A 21,354-nucleotide genomic window follows, 5' to 3' on the forward strand; every position below is an offset into this window, starting at 1 on the left:
TAATTCCTCTTCTGTTTTTTGCTGTGTTCCATTGGGGGGGAAATTCCCTTTACTTCCTGCCCATAGCCAAAACAGGAAGTGAGAGGAAATCCCTCCAAAATGAGGGAATCCCAAGGTGTCATCAGAACTAGTGTTCCCATTGGTAGATTTCCTGCCTCCACCACACTCCTCTTGGACAGTGAAGCTGCCAATCACAGCGAAAATCTGCCAGTCACATGCCTGAAAATGTCAGAGCTCTGACTATCAAAGTGACTCTGCATCCAATCATAGGCCTCGTTCACATGGACATACCCCTGTGAGAGGGATGCATTTTCCTGCATGGGGGTGCGCAGGTGTTTTGTGCTTCCCCATGCAGGCAGTCCCACGGATATCAATTGGGACACACTTCCAATTTGAGAGCAGTAGGGGTCCCCAAATTCACACGGTCTGTGCAACCGCATGGATGTCAAATTGTGTCTGGGATGCAGCATCTGTGTCCGTGCAGCCGCTGCATCCCAGATGATATGAATGGAAGTGCCTGCACAGGGATGTACTGAACATGTGTGTAGTCCAGTGAGGGTAAAAACAGCCCTCATGTGGCTGTATACTGGAGTATGCCTGTGTGAACAAGACCATAATACCCTGTTCACACTGGCCTTACAAACAGGCGTTTGGGGCAATTTTTTTATGCTCCTTGAATGCCTAGAAAAGCAGCCTGCAATGGATAATATGGACAGAAGGCAGAGCTGTTCACATTTCAAAAACATGCAAAATGTGTATTGCTTTGTGTCGCTGTGCAGCAACAATGAAGCTACAAACTGAATCTGGGAGGAGTTGAAGCTTGTCAACTCCTTTCATTCAAGTCTATTGCGGGCCATAGATGGGATGAAAAATGGCCGGAAAAAAAAAAACGGCCGATTTTTGGATCATTAGTGCGGTAATTGGTCGGCCGTTTTTCATGATTTTTGCTCTTTTGGATTACACTGTTCAACAGGTAAAAAGTTTTGGGCATAAAATTAGCTAATCTTACATAATTTTGGGGTGCTGAAAACGAAAATGACCCTAAAAAATGTTGATTGGCTCTAGTTTTCATGATATATTCACCCATCTAATGACGTAAGCCATTCAAAATTATGATGCAACTTCAGCTGCATATTGCGCAATTGATACTGGTGACCAATAGAAAATTGCATGTATACTGAGATGATGCAATATTAGCCTTTAATTGCATCACTTCACTGCATAAAAGCTGCAGTATCTGTAGCTGATTGTAGTTCGACAGCGTCTTTACATTTCGTTTTATGCTTATATAGGCTACTCAGTAATGCCTCGAACTTGTGTGAATAAAGCAGATCATTTCTGCTATATCTGCGGTGAAATAACTTTTATCTCACAAAAAAGGAGGATAACAGGAATGATTAAGAAAGCCTACAACTTGTATTTTGGCTGCAAGATAGGAGACCAGGACAAGAGCTGGGCACCACATATATGCTGCAATTCTTGTGGGACGGCACTGGAGCAATGGTTGAATGGAAAAAAGGCATCTATGCCTTTCGCTGTGCCAATGATTTGGAGACAGCCAACAGATCATGTTAGTAATTGTTACTTTTGTATGGTGCCTCCAATTGTAAAAGGGCTAAATAAGAAGAAAAAGTTATCTGTGCACTATCCAAATATTCCATCGGCAATACGTCCAGTTCCTCATGGAGAGGGGCTACCAATTCCTAAAGCACCAGAATCCTTTGTGGTTGAGTCAAGTGAGGAAGAACCTGAAGCGTGCAGTCACGTGCAGTTGTAAGAGATAGCCCTTTCCTTGAATACAAGAGAAAAGCCAAGAGAAGCAAAACCGACACAAACTGAAGACAAAACTAGTGAGAATCCTAAGTATTAAAATGATTCAACTTAGCTTATGGCTATAATTTTTCTTGGTAATCCTATGCAATATATTATGCCATTTAGGCTTTGTTATGTAGTCAATATCACTTGCTTTATATTTGTGGAAAGACATCTATCTATATAATTATTGTGCATTATGTAGTCATTACGCCTATAGTAGAAAACGTTCCGTTTACAGAAAAACTAGAGCCAATTGACAAATTTCATTGTTATATTTGAACACAGAATGTGAAATTCATTAAGAAATGGATCCTTTTGTTTCCAAAACTGGCAAAAAATAAAAATTTGTTGAACAGTGTTATCGGTCCTGCTGGAAAATAATCAGCCAAATTTGTCATTCTGCCGATTTTCGCGGCAATGATAAGCAAATCGGCCAATCTTTTTACCGATTTTAAAAAATGTGCATGAGCAGTGACATGAAAGAAGGAAAAGGAAAAAATAGAATATGAATAAGAAGAAATATAGTATGAATAAAAAGAAGAAATAGAATATAAAATAGAAGAAATAGAATATAAAATAGAAGAAATAGAATATGAAGAAGAAATAGAATATGAAGAAGAAATAGAATATGAATAAGAAGAAAAAAAGAATTTCAGTCCGATATTATATTTGACATTTAAAAGTATAGCAACATTGTATCTATTTGTATCCGAATAGAAACATCTGTATCCGAAATGGATACAAATAGATACAATGTTGCAACTTTTTCTTATTATTATTCATATTCTATTTCTTCTTCTTCTTCTGCATATTCTGTTTCTTCTTCTCCATATTCTCTTTCTTCTTCATATTCATATTCTATATCTTCTATTTCTTCTTATTCCTATTCTATTTCTTCTCTTTTTTTTTATTCACATTCTATTTCTTCTTTTAAATGTCAAATATAACAGCAGAGCTCTGTGCAGGGACACCGCTATTATATTAATTGCCGGCCGTAGACGGGACAAAAATCAGCCGACTTTTCTTTACCAATGGTGGAAACGTCGGCTGATTGAACGACCGATTTTTCGTTTTTCTAAAAAAAGAAAAAAAAACCCAGCCGGTTTTCTCCCTGTCTATGGCCTGCATATGGTAACGTACCTGTAGCAATTATGGTGTGTTTGACAAGTGTTAATCGAATATCAGTGAACTGGGAAAAAAAAAACAATCATGTGAAGGGCATCTGGGGTGTGGTTTTAACACGCCTTAAAAGCACGTTAACACTGTAGGTAAAATGGTTCACTTACTGTCAATGTAAGTATTTTTTTAGCAAGTGTGAACTTAGCCTAAGGGCTAGTTCTCACCATGTGCTCCAGTGCTTTTCTTTCTGCATCCAAAACACATAGAAAGTAGGTTACATGGTTTTCAATGGCATAGTTAACACCAGTGTTTCCAGTTCCAGATAACAAGTAGAATACACTTCATTTTTTATGTACTAGACTGGATTGGTAAAACACAAAAAAAAAAAAATGCACCGGAATGCACCTACACACATCAAAAATGCACTGGACCCCCATATAATAAATATATTTTTTAAACACACGTAAAAAATAAAAAAAAAATAATCTGGAGCGCATATGGAAACACATCAAAAGCACATATGCAGAAACACATCCAGAATAGATCTGGAGTGTGTTTTTGTGGTATAAAGCAACCCTAAAAGCCAGATTCTGGATGCTGCTGCAAATGTATTCCTCCTCACTGGCCTGCCTCGCCGCTGGCTATCCCCGCTTCAGTCAATCCTGAATACGGCTGCCAGACTCATTCACCTTTCCAACCGCTCCATCTCCACCACCCCCTCCACTGGCTTCTGATTGCGCAACGGATCAAATTCAAAATCCTAACACTGACGTACAAAGCCGTCCACCACACTGCCCCAAACTACATCACTGACCTAATATCCAAGTACCGCCCAGCACGCACACTCCGCTCCTCACAAGACCTCCTTCTCTCTAGTTCCCTGGTCTCCTCCTCCCATGCCCGCCTCCAGGACTTCTCCAAAGTGTCACCCATCCTCTGGAACTCCCTGCCCCAACCCATCAGATCACCTACTCTCCTCTCCTTTAGGCGCACCCTGAAAACCCACCTCTTCAGGGAAGCCTACCCCACTCCCTGCTAACTTGCCGACCTCCTCCACAGCTATCTCCTCCTGTGCCACCATCCCCTCCCTCCTAGATTGTAAGCTCCAAAGAGCAGGGCCCTCGATCCCCTCATGTTTTGCATTGTATTGTTATTGTTCTGTCCCCCTTTGTAATGTACAGCTCTGAGCGAACCATTGGCGCTTTATAAATACTGTATAATAATATATTCAGACACATCCAGCTTCCTGCACTCCACAACTGAAGCAGTTTTTTTTCTTTTTTCCCCACAAGGGCTCATTCACACTAATTATTGGTAGGTGGTTAAGATCCACTTTTACTGCCCCCCCCCCCCCCCCTCTGCTACCCCCTTTAGTTGCAGAGACAGGGATTGGGGGTGTACACATGCCACAGCCACGATGTTCGCTTTTTTTTGTGTAGTGCCCACCAAATGCAATCCTTTCAAGCGAATAGGGTCACTCTGCAGGTGCATGCGGTTCACTAGCATAGATATCGAGGAGTCAAACAGGCAGTCAGGTGATACAATGCCTCCTCACCACCTGGAAATAACTCTCTGAAGAGCAATCTGAATGCAGATCACTCTGCAGGGCACCCCGTTTGTGAAGGAGCCCTACCAGTGTCTCTATTGTACTTTCCACATTCGGGACCAAGCAACTGGTTTGCTTAAAAAGCTGATTCCCCCCCATTGCGAGAGGGAAATCCTTGGTAGTGTCTAGGGTATCAGTACAGGGGCTCCCCTTGGCACCTCTCCAGTGAGTGGAGGCCACACTAAGGGGCTCAGTAATTGGGTGGATGAGGTATGAAGCAGCCCCATGCTACTTGTTATGTATGGGAAGGCTGAAGTCTGTGTACATTCCAGGGGCACTATAAACAAATCACAAATACATGCTGACAAGAGACAGCTGCTGTGCTGAGGACAGGCCATGTGTACCTGGCTCTGCTCCGCTTCCCCCAGCACAGCTATTCGGTGTACACACAATGACTGACCTAGGTAGAGGACGAGGGGGACGAAGCCCCAGCGGACTGTGAACTGGCCGCATTTGAAGACCTTCTGCAGACGCTGTTTAGACTCTTTGGTGAGCTCAGGCATGGTGAGTATAGAGGACACCCGGCAGAGGACAGGAAGGAAGAGCCCCTCACCGGAAGTACACACACCGAGAGCAAGACTGGCTGCTGAGGCACGCTGAGGTCCAACAGCGCCACCTACTGCTCCGGCTGTAAACTTCACCCTGCGAGCCTAACTCATTTGCAATGGAGGTTTCCGCGAGTCTTCCTCATGTTGTGGTCACACTTCCTCATGTTGTGGTCACACTTCCTCATGTTGTCGTCACACTTCCTCACGTAGTGGTCACACTTCCTCATGTTGTCGTCACACTTCCTCACGTAGTGGTCACACTTCCTCACGTTGTCGTCACACTAGATGTCAATCCAGATTTTAAAAAAAATGTTTTGCCCTTAGTTCTACTTTAAGTCTATGGAGGGGGTCACACAATGGCACTTCAGTCTACTCTATGTAATGCAGCACACTGCGCCTCTGACATGAGATGTGGTGAGGTGTAGGAATGCATACATGCTGCACACAACACGGCACATGTCTGGTGTGAACAGGACACATAGAACACAGTTGTTTTCCATGCGCCCTCACGCTGGGGCCCCCTAATGGGACGCAGACAGAAATGAAAAACCTGGCAGGGAAAGCAATGAACTTCCATTAGCTGACGTGAAGCTGGAGTTACGATATTTGGAAAAGAAAAAAAAACAGCACAGAAGTTACCATGAGTGTAGAGTATCCCATGTCAGAGGCATAACTAGAACCTTCTGGGCCCCGGTGCTAGGAACCATGAAGGGCCCCCCTGCACCCATCCTGGAGCCCTTTCCATTGGTCCTAGAGCCCTTCCCTTCGAGTCCCAAGCCCTTCCCACTGTTCCTGGGGCCCTTTATTACAGTCCCCACAGTGGGACCCTTTTACATGTTCTGCATGTTCCCTTTCTACTGTCTTTGGTACCCCCAAGGTGGCGGAATTGCAGGGCCCGGTCACAAGTACAACCTTTGCAACCCTGGTAGTTCTGCCACTGACCTTACTATTACTGGGGGGGTGACTCTGGAAGATGTAGGGGGGCACTCTGGAGGTACAAAATAGTACCTATAGGGTGCACCCTTACATCCTCCTCCAGAGTGCCCCCTTGGTGCCTCCAGAGTGCCCCCGTAGTGCCCCACTGGTGCCTATAGAGTGCTCCATATATCCTCAGAGTACCCCCCTTAGTGCCTCTAGAGTGCTTCCCTACTGCCCCCTTGGTGCCTACAGAGTGCTTCGTATATCCTCCAGAGTGCCCCCTTACATCCTCCAGAGTGCCCCATTGGTGCCTACAGAGTGCTCCATGTATCCTCAGAGTGCCCCCTTACATTCTCCAGTGTCCTCTCAGTACCTCTAGAGTGCTCCCCTACTGCCCCCTTGGTGCCTACATAGTGCTCCATATATCCTCAGTTTGCCCCCTTACATCCTCCAAAGTGCCCCCCTAGTGCCTCTAGAGTACTCCTCCCCTACTGCCCCCTTGGTGCCTACAGAGTTCTTCATATATCCTCCAGTGTGCCCCCTTAGTTAGAGTGCTCCCCTACTGCCCCCTTGGTGCCCCCTTAGTGCCTCTAGAGTGCTCCCCTACTGCCCCCTTGGTGCCTCTAGAGTGCTCCCCTACTGCCCCCTTGGTGCCTCTAGAGTGCTCCCCTACTGCCCCCTTGGTGCCTCTAGAGTGCTCCCCTACTGCCCCCTTGGTGCCTACATGGTGCTCCCTTAGTAGAGTAGTATTACAGAAGCATTCTCGAGGAGCATGTAAGGGAGCATTCTGGAGGAGGATATAAGGGGGTGCTCTTGAGGAAGATGTAAGGGGGCACTCTAGCGGATATAAGGGGGCACTCTGGAAGTACTATCTATATGAGGTACACTGACAGGTCTGTGGGAGTCCTGCATGGCAGCAGCTGCAATACATTTCAGGCTCCCAAAACAAAAATAAATAGTAAATGCTTTTCTTTTACCTACAAAAAATGTACTTTTATCTTTTTTTGTGGTAAGAGGTGACTTTATCCTGCAGACCGGCTCCCAGTCCATCATATATCTTCTCCTCCAGCACTCTCTGCTTTGCCTTAGCAAAGTATCCTCGCCTCACTGTCGGTGCTAGAGCGACATCTGCTGGACGTGAGGGGAACAACACCGGGGTGTGTCACGTGACCTGAAACAAGTTTACAAAGTTGGAAAGTTTCTGTGGCCAGTTTCTCGTGCGATGTGTTGTCAGCGGAGCGGGGTGAGCGGGACACACATCACTGACAATTCATTGGAAGATTATTATTTTTTTGTTATCATGAGACTGGGTCGGGAAATGGGCGGAGCAATCTTCAGGAAGTTGGACACCGCCCAGCCGGAGGCAGCGTGTTGTGTGGTTGGAGGTAAGTGTCGGCGTTGCCCTGAGTAGGGAAATCTCATCCAGGGTAGCCGGGAGTATAATGCAGGGACAGGGTAGGGAGGGATGAGAGATGTGTGATTTGTAGCCTCCATTAGCAGTGATCCATCCTGCAGGATCTCACGTGTGTGTCCTATCGTAGGCCCAGGATGACACGTGGCCCCCCGCCTATCACTGAACTCCCTCATTGGGGCCATCTAATCCCTCATCGGAGAACGATCATTTTTCTTCACAAGTATCTGATCAGAAGTGCTGATTATTTGGTGAATGCAGACAGTTGTACGATCCTTTCCGCAAGATAGGCTGCCGTTTAAAAATCGCTCCGTATGCAAGTAACTTAGAGCAACATTTAAAGCAGAACGCCTTAAAGAAAACCAAAAAATCCCCATGCAGTGAGGCTGGGCCCACATTGCGGGGATTAAGCACTGAAAGGCTATACTTACCTGATCCTTCAATCATCTGGAAAACCGCGCTCCCCCACATCCAGCAGTGGACTGTTCCTGCCATCCTCACATCCAGAGCCGGTCTATGGGCATGAGGATGTCAGGAACAGTCCATTCACAAGACCGCTAGCATGTTGGTTGGTAGGAACACTCAGAGGATTGGTGGATTAGGTAAGGATATCTGCTCTCCTCACCCCTGGACAAAATTGAGCAGTTAACCCATGCAGTGTGGGCACAGCCCCATTGCATAGGAAAATGGTTTTTTTTTCCCCTGGATTTCTTCTTTAAATGCATACAGCATTTACGTATCTGATTGGTTCCTAGGACAGAGGAAACTCTTCTGTAACAGCATGATTTGCCCCAATTGCATCACAGTCCTGTTGAGTGACAATCGTAGAAGAATTGCATTTCTTTGGGGGAAGCACCATTGAGGGAGCATGGCACTCAGATGCACGCAGCGTGTCGTGCTGAGATTGCCATGCAAATTGGGATTGCGGGTAGAATGGCAGCAATTCTGCCCTCGATCCCAAATCGTGGGATGTGAACAGGGCCTTACACCCTGTTCCCATTGGTGCGACCTGGCATGCGATTTGCAAATCGCATGCCAAGTCACACCCTATTGTCCACAATTAGCGGTCATATCGGTGCGGTTTCAACTTGGTTGGAGGCACACCGATTTCAAAAGGAGTACATGCACGACTTTGGGTGCGATTTGCATAGACATCTGTATCAGATGTCTTGCAAATTGCACCTGAAATTGGCAGGTCCCCTGACTTTGACATCATGCGACTTGTAAGTCGCAACATTTCAAAGTTGGGCTTGATGTGACCCGGGACGTAGGCTGCATTCACATGGGTGTAAACATTTGTACTGATCTTATTACACATTTTTTAGCACAAAAGTTCCTGCTTAATGATCAGTAATTACTTGTATAAAATTGTTCTGGTTTTTTTTTTTTTCTAATTCCCAATGCGATTTGTCAGTTATTTTGCTGGACGACTCACGCCCCATTACCAAGAATGGAACCATTCAAATCGCTGCGACTCAAGTTGCAGTAACTTTGAAAAAGGTTCCTGCCTTATTTTTGTGTGACTTTGTTGTGACTTGCATTGCCATCTGTTAAATGACGTTACACAGTGCCAGCAAGCCGCAGTGAAATCGCACTTAATAGTCTGCTTCAAAGTTACACAGCATCAAAGCTGTACTGGTATGAACCAGGGCAGATGTAAATGTCTGGATTCTGTATTATAGATCTCAATGGGGTGCATGTTTACCTGTGTGAACATCTCCATTGTAAACATAGCTGCATTCTGTAAATTAAAAACAATCGTAAATTAAGCTACAGTCCTCTGTCACACTGATGGCGAACTGCACACAACACATCCCAAGAAAAGCTAGAATTTTTATGTGCGTATGCACAAATATATGCCCATCCATGTCGTTTTATGAAATAATTTTCTGCCAGGAATCTGATGTTCATGTAACAGTACAGTGTGCTAGTATCCCAAGGCAATATATTTGCTGTACAGTACACATATGAATGTTGGCACAACTTTTAGGGCCCATTCAAACCACATGGAGTGCTTTTTTTCTTCATCAAATGCATGAAAGATAGGTTATATAGGTTCCAATGGCATAGTTCACAACAGTGCAGTCAGTTCCAGAAAAAAAAAAAAAGTACAACATGCTGCATTTTTATCTGCACAGAAATGTACTGGAATGTGGTAAAACGCATCATAAACGCACCGGTAAAGGAAAAAAAAAGCACCTGGAACACATCTGAAAACACATCAAAAATGCATTAAAAACGTGCATGCAGAAACATACAGAACGGATCTGGAGGACGTTTTTGTGCTGTGAAAAGGCAGAAATGCATGTCTGCTTAACATGGTTTCCTATGGGACACGTTCACATCTTTGCTTTTTCAGCCGCTGCAATTTTGGAAAGGTTCAGGGATTTTTGTTTTTCCCGCAGCAGATTGCATTTTTGGTGCAATACACTTCAATGGTAACCACACCACAAATGCAAGTGCTGCATTTTGTGTGGGGGAGGGGTGTTTGGGGGGGGCTAATAGGAAAGTATTGCGTGTGAATTTGATGCAACTTTACACTTTCTGGCACTCAAGTGGCTTAAAAGATGCTGCGAATTTAAAAAGGTTCCTGCGCTACTATGATGCGATTTTGGGTGCCAGAGAGTGTAAAATCGTATCAGTCACACTCAATACGTTCTTATTGGCACAAAAAAGCCAATAAAGCAGCAAAAATGCAAAACGCACAGGAAAAACGCATCAGTTGCAGCATGCATATGTATGAACCAGGACTTACAAGGATTCAGACTTTTTAGTTATTTTCTAAACAAGGAGAACGTTTACTGATTTTTACACATCTTTGTGCATAGGCCCTGAGACAAGGATATAACTGCATCTCCTAGATTGTAAGCTCGAAAGAGCAGGGCCCTCAATCCCCTCATGTTTTGCATTGTATTGGTATTGTTCTGTCACATGTTCTCTCCCCCTTTGTAATGTACAGCGCTGAGCGAACTATCGGCACTTTATAAATACTGTATAATAATAATAATTTAGAGCTGCTAAAAAAAAAAAATAGAAAAATTATATCTGTGAACAAGAGAAGGTGCAGAGAAGGGCAACCAAACTGATAAGAGGCATGGAGGAACTTGGCTATGAGGAAAGATTAGAGGAACTAAATTTATTCTCTTTTGAGAAGAGATTAAGAGGGGATATGATCAACATGTATAAATACATCAGTGGTTCATATACTGAACTCTGTGTAGAGTTATTCACCCTGAGGTCATCACAGAGGACAAGGGGGCACTCTTTACATCTTAATTTCAATATCCAGTTATATTTTGTGTATTCAGGAATGCATCCAGCTCTTTTTCTAAAACTATCTACTGAGCTGGGAAGAACTAATTTAACCTCTTTGACCATCAGGTAAGGAAAGGCTTCTTCACAGTAAGAGCTGTGGAATAGACTCCCTCAAGAGCTAGTTCTTCCCAGCTTAGTAGATAGTTTTAGAAAAAGCTGGATGCATTCCTAAATGTACAAAATATTACTGGATATTGAAATTTATAGGTAATAGCACCAGAGATTTTTGATCCAGGGAATATCTGATTGCCTTTGGGGGATCAGGAAGGATTTTTTTCCCCCCACCGGAGTAAATTAGATTCTTTGCTGGGGTTTTTTGCTTTCTTCTGGATCGACTGTTGGTATAGGATTATGTATGCAGGCAGGAGTTTTCTGTTCAATTGGATTTTCCTATTTATTTTTATTTTTTTTATTAAATTGATGGAACAAGCTAGACTTGTGTCTTTCATCAACTTATGTAATGTATGTTTTTGTTTTGTTTTTTTTTTTATTCTACTGTATAGATTTTAAAGATTCGTTTTTAAAATCAGCAACATGTGCTTCAGCACAGTAAGGCAAGCCATAGATGGTGCAAATTTCTTCCCTGCAACCAGTCCGTATTGACGGGAATCCCTTTCACACAGCCTTCCCCTCCAGGAGTACACAGTGATTATTACTAACAGTAATAATCGCATGTAAAATCAGACAGGCTGGTTGTACCCAAGTTGATTGAGCGATCAACTGGCTTGCATTCAGCCTGCCCATACATGGTTTGAACCTCAACTGCCTGAAAGTCGAAACGTCTATGGCTGACCATAGACGGTTAGCTGAACAAAAAAAAAAAACTTAGAGAATCCCTTTTGGGATGTTGTATTGTGACAGTGCAATCACCCCTATCAGAATACACTGATTGAGGAAAAAACTTCAACATGTCCTTTCGATAGAAGTCAGTCAAATAATCGACTTTTGTCCAGCAGGGACAAGCACACACTGATCGAAATTTAGTCAGTCCCTTCTGGACCAGCTGATCAGTGTACTTCCAGTTTAAAACAGCTTTCCTGTGTGTGCCCATGTACAGCAAGACCTAGTGACACTGCGGCTTGGTCCAGCAATGTGATGTGACATGTACTGCGGCTTGGTCCAGCAATGTGATGTGACGTGCTGGACAAGCTTGTCTACTAATAGTTCTTAGCAGGAACACACCAAGAAAGGTGACAACCTGCTGCTTCATAGAGCTCATACAAAGGCAGTGTTATCACCCTGTTAGAATACCAGGGGGTGAGCATTTAAGATAAAGGTTACCATTACAGCAGAATCGAGCTAGAGATGGAAAAAAAACAATAGTAAGCTAATATTAACAATTACAGAAATAAACTACCTGCCTAAATGCCTGTCATTTTTTTTTTTCTACCCAGGATCTCAGACCAGATGGCTGCTAGTGGAACAGGGAGCAAAGGTACGTGACCACTGATGGGACTGTGACACAGACCAGATGTACGTAGTCAAGGATGAGAAAGGTACTCCTGAACGTACTCAGATTGATGTATTAAAGGATTTACCTGAGACTGTTATTTATTCTTCCACAGTTTGGTCAGGAATATTTTGAATATGCAGTTCAGTTTTGGTCACCAATAATCAGAAAAGACTTTGGAATTCGAGTTTAGCGAAGGGCAACAAAATTAATAAGGCGGACGGAGACCTCAACTATGAGGATCGATTACAGTTTTTTATTTTGGAGGAAAGGCACCGGGGGGATATGATTACATTGTACAAATATATCAAACGTGACTCCAGTAACTGTAATAAACTGTTTAACCGCCTCCCGCCAGCCATATAAGGTAATGACAGGCGCAAGGCGTTTCTCTCGTTCATATGACGTCCTCCCACTCTAACCGCGTGTGTGCGGCGATTGGAAGGGACACAGCGGATCACCGATCAGCGGAAAAAGCCGAAGATGTCGGCTCGGTCATGTGATCAGCTGTGTCCAATCACAGCTGATCGCAAGTAAATAGGGAAATGCTGCTTATCGGCATTTCTCTCCTCACGAGCTGTCACGCTGACAGCTCGAGAGGAGAGCCGTTAATCGGCATTCCACAGAGGGGACATGTACACTGATCATCAGGGCACTGATGATCAGTGTAGCCCCAGCAGTGCCACCTGTCATAGCCCATCAATGCCACCTGCCAGTGCCCATCAATGCCACATACAGTTGCAAGAAAAAGTATGTGAACCCCTTGGGATTACGTGGAGTTTTGCATGAATTGGGCATAAAATGTGCTCTGAACGTCATCTAAGTCACAACAATAGAAGAACACAGTCTGCTGAGCATAATACTACACAAACATTAGATGTTGCCATGGTTTAATTGCACATAACATGTAAACATTCACAGTGCAGGGAGGAAAAAGTATGTGAACCTTTGGACTTAATAACTGGTTGACCCTCCTTTGGCAGCAATAACCTCAACCAAACGTTTTCTGTAGTTGCAGATCAGACCTACACAACGATCTGGAGTAATTTTGGACCACTCCTCTTCACAAAACTGTTTCAGTGTAGCAATATTCTTGGGATGTCTGGTGTGAATCACTCTCTTAAGGTCATGCCACAGCATTTCAATCGGGTTGAGGTCAGGACTCTGACTGGGCCACTCCAGAAGGCGTATTCTGTGCTGTTGCAGCCATTGTTTTGTTGAATTACTTGTATGCTTTGGGTCATTGTCCTGTTGCATCACCCATCCTCTGTGGAGCTTCAGTTGGCGGACAGATGGTCGTACGTTTTCCTACAAAATGTCTTGATAAACTCTGGAATTCATTTTCCCATCAATGACAACAATCCGTCCAGGCCCTGATGCAGCAAAGCAGCCCCAAACCATGATGCTTCCTCCGCCATGTTTTACAGTGGGGATGAGGTTTTGATATTGGTGTGCTGTGCCTTTTTTTCTCCACACATAGTGTTGTGTTTTCTTCCCAAACAACTCAATCTTGGTTTCATCTGTCCACAGTATATTTTGCCAGTAGTGCTGTGGAACATCCAGGTGCTCTTTTGCAAACTTCAAACGTGCTGCAATATTCTTTTTGGACAGCAATGGCTTCCTCCGCGGTGTCCTCCCATGTACTCCATTCTTGTTTAATGTTTTCCTTATTGTAGATGTGTCAACAAAAATGTTAGCATGTGCCAGAGATTTCTGTAGGTCTTTAGCTGACACTCTGGGATTCTTCTTTACCTCATGCAGCATTGTGCGCTGTGCTCTTGCAGTCATTTTTACAGGACGACCGCACCTAGGGAGAGTAGCAACAGTGCTAAACTTTCTCCATTTGTACACAGTCTGTCTTACCGTGGACACAGGAACATCAAGGCTTTTGGAGATAGTTTTGTAACCCTTTCCAGCTTCATGCAAGTCAACAATTCTTGATTGTAGGTCTTCTGAGAGCTCTTTTCTGCGAGGCATGGTTCACATCAGACAGTGCTTCTTGAAACCAGTAAACCCAAAACAGGTGTGTGTTTTTTAAGGGCAGGACAGCTGTCAGCAACACATCCAATATCATCACACTGATTGGAGTCAAGGTTGGCTCACTCCTGGCTCCAATTAGCTCTGGGAGACGTCATTAAGCTAGGGCCTCACATACTTTTTCCTCCCTGCACTGTGAATGTTTACATGTTATGTGCAATTAAACCATGGCAACATCTAATGTTTGTGTAGTATTATGTTCAGCAGACTGTGTTCTTCTATTGTTGTGACTTAGATAACGTTCAGAGCACATTTTATGCCCAATTCATGCAAAACTCCACGTAATCCCAAGGGGTTCACATACTTTTTCTTGCAACTGTATCAGTGCCTACCAGTGCATATCAGCACCCATCTGAGCTGCCTTTCAATGCCACCTATCAATGCCAGTCAGTGCCACCTATCTGTGTTGCCAATCAGTGCCATATATGAGTGCTGCCTTTCAGTGCCCATCAGTGATGTCTGTCAATGCCCATCAGTGCCACTTATCAGTGCCCATAACTGCAGCCTCATTAGCCCACATCAGTGAAGGAGAAAAATCACTTATTTACAAAATTTTATAACAAAAACTAAGAATTTTTTTTCTTTTTTAATTTTCAGTTGTCATTTGTGTGTGTTATTTCAGTCTAAACTATCATTTTACTTACCTGAAATATCCATGTTAAAATTGTGATTTCCTTCCAGCATATGAAGTATCTATCAGTGCCATCTGGCTGTCCTGGTTGTGGATGTATGGCACCCCTTCCATGCTGGTGCTCACCATGGTAAGTGTAGTCTGTGTGCTACCGTATGAAGGACAGAAGAGAGCAGTAGCCTGTGATGATAGCTGTACTCCTGACTGGAGATTGTCTCCAATGGAAGCTATAAAGGATTTACCTGAGGTTACATTTCTAATGGTTTCACTGTCCTAACTGATGGGGTCATACCTGTGCTCCATTATTGGCAACATTTTGTGGTTTTTATTTTTTCTTATATATTTCAACATAAATTATCCTTTTACCTGATATATCCATGTTAAAATTGTGATTTCCTTCCAGAACATGAAGTATCTATCAGTGCTGTCTGGCAGTCCAGTTGTGGATGTATGGCACCGCTTCCATGCTGGTGCTCACCATGGTAAGTGTAGTAGTATGTGTGTTCCCAGATGAAAGACCGAAGAGAGCGATAGCCTGTGATGATATTTGTACTCATAAGAGGAGATGGTCTCCAATGGAAGCTATAAAGGATTTACCTGAGGCTACAGTTCTAATGGTTTCACTGTCCTAACTGATGGGGTCATACCTGTGCTCCATTATTGGCAACATTTTGTGTTTTTTATTTTTTCTTATATATTTCAACATAATTTTTCCTTTTACCTGAAATATCCATGTTAAAATTGTGATTTCCTTCCAGAACATGAAGTATCTATCTGTGCTATCTGGCAGTCCTGGTTGTGGATGTATGGCACCCCTTCCATGCTGATGCTCACCATGGTAAGTGTAGTAGTATGTGTGTTCCCAGATGAAAGACAGAAGAGAGAGGTAGCCTGTGATGATATTTGTACTCATAAGAGGAGATGGTCTCCAATGGAAGCTATAAAGGATTTACCTGAGGCTACAGTTCTTATGGTTTCACTGTCTAATCCCCTGTTCATACTGGCATTGAAAGCAGGAGCTTGAGACTCGTTTTTATCGTTCCCCAAATTATTAAGCAATTGATAATATAGATGGCTTCAAAACCTGAATCGTTCACGTCACATCGCTTTGCTTCAAAATGGAAGCTTCAAGTTGAGTTTGAAGGAGTTAAAGCGTTTCAGCCCCTTCCATTCAAGTCAATGGTACTGCCCCGGCATGCGTTTGTGGCGTGTTAATAACATTACAGTAATAGCATTCCTAGATTGTAAGCTCCAAGGAACAGGGCCCTCCTAACCCTCTTGTATTTAACTGTATTGTTGCTGTTTTGTCTCCCGTTATGTTGTAAAGCGCTGAGCAAACTGTTGGCGGTATATAAATCCTATATAATAATTTGTGGTGCAGTTTTTTAAAGCGCATCAGTGCATAGGGTGTTCGGGGGGAATGTTATTTTAACTTCTGTTAAACACACCTATTAATGCTATATGTGCATTTGTTAAGAGTCACCAGTTTCAGTCACGTGTGAACAAGTCCTAGCTGTTGGGGTCATGCCTGTGCTCCATCAATAGCAACATTTTTTTCTTCTTAAATATTTCAGCATAAATTATTTTTACTTCAAATATCTATTTTAAAATTGTGATTTCCTTCCAGAACATGAAGTATCTATCAATGCTATCTGGCAGTTCTGGTTGTGGATGTATGGCACCCCTTCCATGCTGGTGCTCACCATGGTAAGTGTAGTCTGTGTGCTACCATATGAAGGACAGAAGAGAGCAGTAGCCTGTGATGATAGCTGTACTCCTGACTGGAGATTGTCTCCAATGGAAGCTATAAAGGATTTACCTGAGGTTACATTTCTAATGGTTTCACTGTCCTAACTGATGGGATCATACCTGTGGTCCATTATTGGCAACATTTTGTGGTTTTTATTTTTTCTTATATATTTTAACATAAATTATCCTTTTACCTGATATATCCATGTTAAAATTGTGATTTCCTTCCAGAACATGAAGTATCTATCAGTGCTGTCTGGCAGTCCAGTTGTGGATGTATGGCACCGCTTCCATGCTGGTGCTCACCATGGTAAGTGTAGTAGTATGTGTGTTCCCAGATGAAAGACCGAAGAGAGCGATAGCCTGTGATGATATTTGTACTCATAAGAGGAGATGGTCTCCAATGGAAGCTATAAAGGATTTACCTGAGGCTACAGTTCTAATGGTTTCACTGTCCTAACTGATGGGGTCATACCTGTGCTGCATTATTGGCAACATTTTGTGTTTTTTATTTTTTCTTATATATTTCAACATAATTTTTCCTTTTACCTGAAATATCCATGTTAAAATTGTGATTTCCTTCCAGAACATGAAGTATCTATCTGTGCTATCTGGCAGTCCTGGTTGTGGATGTATGGCACCCCTTCCATGCTGATGCTCACCATGGTAAGTGTAGTAGTATGTGTGTTCCCAGATGAAAGACAGAAGAGAGAGGTAGCCTGTGATGATATTTGTACTCATAAGAGGAGATGGTCTCCAATGGAAGCTATAAAGGATTTACCTGAGGCTACAGTTCTTATGGTTTCACTGTCTAATCCCCTGTTCATACTGGCATTGAAAGCAGGAGCTTGAGACTCGTTTTTATCGTTCCCCAAATTATTAAGCAATTGATAATATAGATGGCTTCAAAACCTGAATCGTTCACGTCACATCGCTTTGCTTCAAAATGGAAGCTTCAAGTTGAGTTTGAAGGAGTTAAAGCGTTTCAGCCCCTTCCATTCAAGTCAATGGTACTGCGCCGGCATGCGTTTGTGGCGTATTAATAACATTACAGTAATAGCATTCCTAGATTGTAAGCTCCAAGGAGCAGGGCCCTCCTAACCCTCTTGTATTTAACTGTATTGTTACTGTATTGTCTCCCGTTATGTTGTAAAGCGCTGAGCAAACTGTTGGCGGTATATAAATCCTATATAATAATTTGTGGTGCAGTTTTAAAGCTCATCAGTGCATAGGGTGTTCGGGGGGAATGTTATTTTAACTTCTGTTAAACACACCTATTAATGCTATATGTGCATTTGTTAAGAGTCACCAGTTTCAGTCACGTGTGAACAAGTCCTAGCTGTTGGGGTCATGCCTGTGCTCCATCAATAGCAACATTTTTTTTCTTCTTAAATATTTCAGCATAAATTATTCTTTTTCTTCAAATATCTATTTTAAAATTGTGATTTCCTTCCAGAACATGAAGTATCTATCAATGCTATCTGGCAGTTCTGGTTGTGGATGTATGGCACCCCTTCCATGCTGGTGCTCACCATGGTAAGTGTAGTCTGTGTGCTACCATATGAAGGACAGAAGAGAGCAGTAGCCTGTGATGATAGCTGTACTCCTGACTGGAGATTGTCTCCAATGGAAGCTATAAAGGATTTACCTGAGGTTACATTTCTAATGGTTTCACTGTCCTAACTGATGGGGTCATACCTGTGCTCCATTATTGGCAACATTTTGTGTTTTTATTTTTTCTTATATATTTCAACATAAATTAACTTTTTACCTGAAATATCCATGTTAAAATTGTGATTTCATTCCAGAACATGAAGTATCTATCAGTTCTATCTGGCAGTCCTGGTTGTGGATGTATGGCACCCCTTCCATGCTGGTTCTCACCATGGTAAGTGTAGTAGTATGTGTGTTCCCAGATGAAAGACCGAAGAGAGTGGTAGCCTGTGATGATATTTGTACTCATAAGAGGAGATGGTCTCCAATGGAACCTATAAAGGATTTACCTGAGGCTACAGTTCTTATGGTTTCACTGTCTAATCCCCTGTTCACACTGGCATTGAAAGCAGGAGCCTGAGACTCGTTTTTAATGTTCCCTAAACTACTAAGTAATTGATAATATAGATGGCTTCAAAACCTGAATTATTCACGTCGCTTTGCTTCAAAATGGAAGCTTCGTGTTGAGTTTGAATGAGTTAAAGCGTTTCAGCTCCTTCCATTCAACTCTATGGTACCGCGACCAGCATGCATTTGTGGCTTGTTAATAACATTACAGTAATAGGCATTTGTGGCGCAGTTTTAAAGCTCATCAGTGCATAGGGTGTTTGGGGGGGAATGGTTTTTAACTGTTGTTAAACACACCTATTAATGCTATATGTGCATTTGTTAAGAGTCATCCGTTTGAGTCACGTGTGAACAAGTCCTAGCTGTTGGGGTCATGCCTGTGCTCCATTATTGGCAACATTTTTTTTTTCTTAAATATTTAAGAATAAATTATTCTTTTACTTCAAATATCCATTTTAATATTGTGATTTCCTTCCAGCACGTGAAGTATCTATCTGTGCTATCCGGCAGTCCTGGTTTTGGATGTATGGCACCCCTTCCATGCTGGTGCTCACCATGGTAAGTGTAGTCTGTGTGCTACCATATGAAGGACAGAAGAGAGCAGTAGCCTGTGATGATAGCTGTACTCCTGACTGGAGATTGTCTCCAATGGAAGCTATAAAGGATTTACCTGAGGTTACATTTCTAATGGTTTCACTGTCCTAACTGGTGTGGGGTCATACCTGTGCTCCATCATTGGAAACATTTTGTATTTTTTTTATTATATAACTTAAAATAAATTACCATTTTTGTCTGTTTTTCTTTGCAAAAGAATTAGATTTTTCTTGAAACACATCTATTAAAATTGTGATTTTTTTTTTTTTTTCTTTTTTTTTTTTTTTTTTTTCTCTAGTGCTTGAAGTGTACATCAACACTATCCTGCAATCCTGTTTGTGGATGTATTACACCCCATCTATGCTGGTGTTCATCATGGTACGTGCAGTCTGTGTATTGCCATATGCAGGACAGAAGAGAGCAGTAGCCTGTGATGATAACAGTACTCCTGACTGGAGATTGTCTCCAATGGAAGCGATAAAGGATTTACCCGAGGCTACACTTCATGCATATTATTTTTGAGCATCTGAAGACTAGGGGCTTATTCACATGGTTGTCCATTGCCCTGATCAGTGTATTTCTGTGGCAGGTATGGTCTGCAAACAGATACAGCCGCTCAGCTTGTACAAATCAATGATAGGCATCACATCTAATCCACTAGAAGTGATTACTTGCAATTATGGACAGATGAGCAGTCCTGGATGCAAACTGTCTGTGTGCAGAGACACTCACCTGTCTTTAGTAACATGTAACACTCCTTGTGCATTTGCATGTGGACAGTATTAGCCTGTCAATGATCTGCACAGGCTTTCTTTCTGCTGCTGATCGTAAATTAGTCTTCTCCAGAAAATATGCTGATCTGGGTGGTAGATGGCCATGTGAATAAGCCCTAAGGCCCCATTCACAATGGGACCGTGTGCGATCATATATAGGAACTCCCAGCTACTTGTGGGCGCGCTTACATGTAATTTCTCATGAAGCAATTACCTGCTATTGATCAGCCCTGGATGCACAGACAGGGCTAACCATTCACAGGTGATTGCTCCATAGTAGCTCCAGGGTTGTCTCCTGCAGCTAATCGCCAAAAACCTGCGCGGGTTCCCATATATGAGCACACATGGCCCCATTCTCACGTGTGAATGGGGCATAATACTTTGGTAGTCAGTGAAAACAGTTTTACCTTTATGATCTTATTGTGGTGATATTATACTTGTCATATCAGCAGCAATTTTTCTGTTTGTCATTGTACAAAAATTAGACTATTAAAAGTTTGATTTTCTTACATTGTATGAAGTATATTTTACGATCCATCCTGTGGTTATGGAAGTTTTGTTTTTTTTAAAATACCACTTCTGTCTGACACTCCCTTCGAACCAGTGGACAAAATAGTAAGTGTACCATCTAATGCATCTAGTTAAGTTTCCTTTTTCACATTAAAGACAGAAGAGACCAGTGGCCTGTGATGATTACTGTACTGCTGACAGGAGATCATCTCGAATGGAAGCTTTAAAGGATTTACCTGAGGCTACTCGTATATGAACCCTAGTGCAAAGGAAATACTGCTGCTGTGTTCTTGATGCCTGGAAAAAGACATCACTATACAGTGAGGGTTTTGTGATTTGCGCTTGCAACTAATAAATAAGCAGATCCCATCCTAATAAGGGTGGAAATGCATTTTCCTATTGAATTGCCACAGTTTACTAACTTCTCTATACTATAACGTAAGTTTCTTAGTTTTATCACGTTGATGAGCTCTGATCTCAAGATTTACATGTTGCAATATTTCGTTGGCATGATCCCATTTCATGGCATATAGAGATTCTTCTTTAATGTTGCCGTTGTTTCTGTGAGACAGGATATAGCATGGGCTAGTACTTAAAGCCCCATTTACACGGGACCCTCCATTCCGTTTCAGCAGGGAATCCTAGACTGATATTCTTCTGAGTCAGATTGTCACATACAGGTATTAGACAAAAAAGTGGAAATGCCAACCATCTGCTGGGACCAAAAAATAAATAAATAAAAAACAGGGTTACGGTGGATATCTGTCAGTCATAGTCCCGGTAAACTACTTGCAAATATGTGTGTGTGGGGGGGGGG

At 42.7% G+C, this 21,354-nt stretch overlaps 2 protein-coding genes across 11 annotated transcripts in view; one reads left to right on the top strand and one right to left on the bottom strand.

Moving 5' to 3' along the window:
- TOMM7 (translocase of outer mitochondrial membrane 7) overlaps window positions 1-5,099 on the bottom strand; it is a 40,947-nt gene extending 35,848 nt beyond the window's left edge. The window contains exon 1 of the mRNA XM_089673180.1: window positions 4,941-5,099. Within this exon, the coding sequence (XP_089529306.1) occupies window positions 4,941-5,043 (103 nt within the window). The 5' untranslated portion in view covers window positions 5,044-5,099. The remainder of the gene's footprint in view (window positions 1-4,940) is intronic.
- Window positions 5,100-7,184: 2,085 nt separating this feature from the next.
- LOC149465956 (uncharacterized) lies at window positions 7,185-20,536 on the top strand. Of its 10 annotated transcripts, XM_089673183.1 has the most exons (12): window positions 7,190-7,391; window positions 12,127-12,167; window positions 14,901-14,980; window positions 15,254-15,332; window positions 15,609-15,688; window positions 16,478-16,557; window positions 16,831-16,909; window positions 17,186-17,265; window positions 18,056-18,135; window positions 18,408-18,487; window positions 19,139-19,218; window positions 19,553-20,536. In XM_089673183.1, coding segments are annotated over exons 2-7 (348 nt in total). In that variant the 5' UTR covers window positions 7,190-7,391; window positions 12,127-12,139; the 3' UTR covers window positions 16,832-16,909; window positions 17,186-17,265; window positions 18,056-18,135; window positions 18,408-18,487; window positions 19,139-19,218; window positions 19,553-20,536. The 10 variants fall into 10 exon arrangements, 9 of the variants coding, with proteins under 9 accessions (XP_089529308.1, XP_089529307.1, XP_089529315.1 ...); XM_089673185.1 differs by lacking the exon at window positions 18,056-18,135; XM_089673184.1 differs by lacking the exon at window positions 16,831-16,909.
- Window positions 20,537-21,354: the final 818 nt, after the last annotated feature.

The sequence above is a fragment of the Staurois parvus genome, unplaced genomic scaffold (assembly GCF_062004578.1).
Source record: "Staurois parvus isolate SC_StPar_1 unplaced genomic scaffold, SC_StPar_1.0 ptg000136l, whole genome shotgun sequence".
Lineage (NCBI taxonomy): Eukaryota > Metazoa > Chordata > Amphibia > Anura > Ranidae > Staurois > Staurois parvus.

Bases quoted from the DNA above. Each gene is read 5' to 3' on its own strand.
- LOC149465956 (XM_089673181.1), top strand. From the start codon at position 12,140: ATGGCTGCTAGTGGAACAGGGAGCAAAG. The intron at 12,168-14,900 runs GTACGTGACCAC...ATTTCCTTCCAG, and splicing joins TAGTGGAACAGGGAGCAAAG to CATATGAAGTATCTATCAGT. The intron at 15,333-15,608 runs GTAAGTGTAGTA...ATTTCCTTCCAG, and splicing joins CCATGCTGGTGCTCACCATG to AACATGAAGTATCTATCTGT.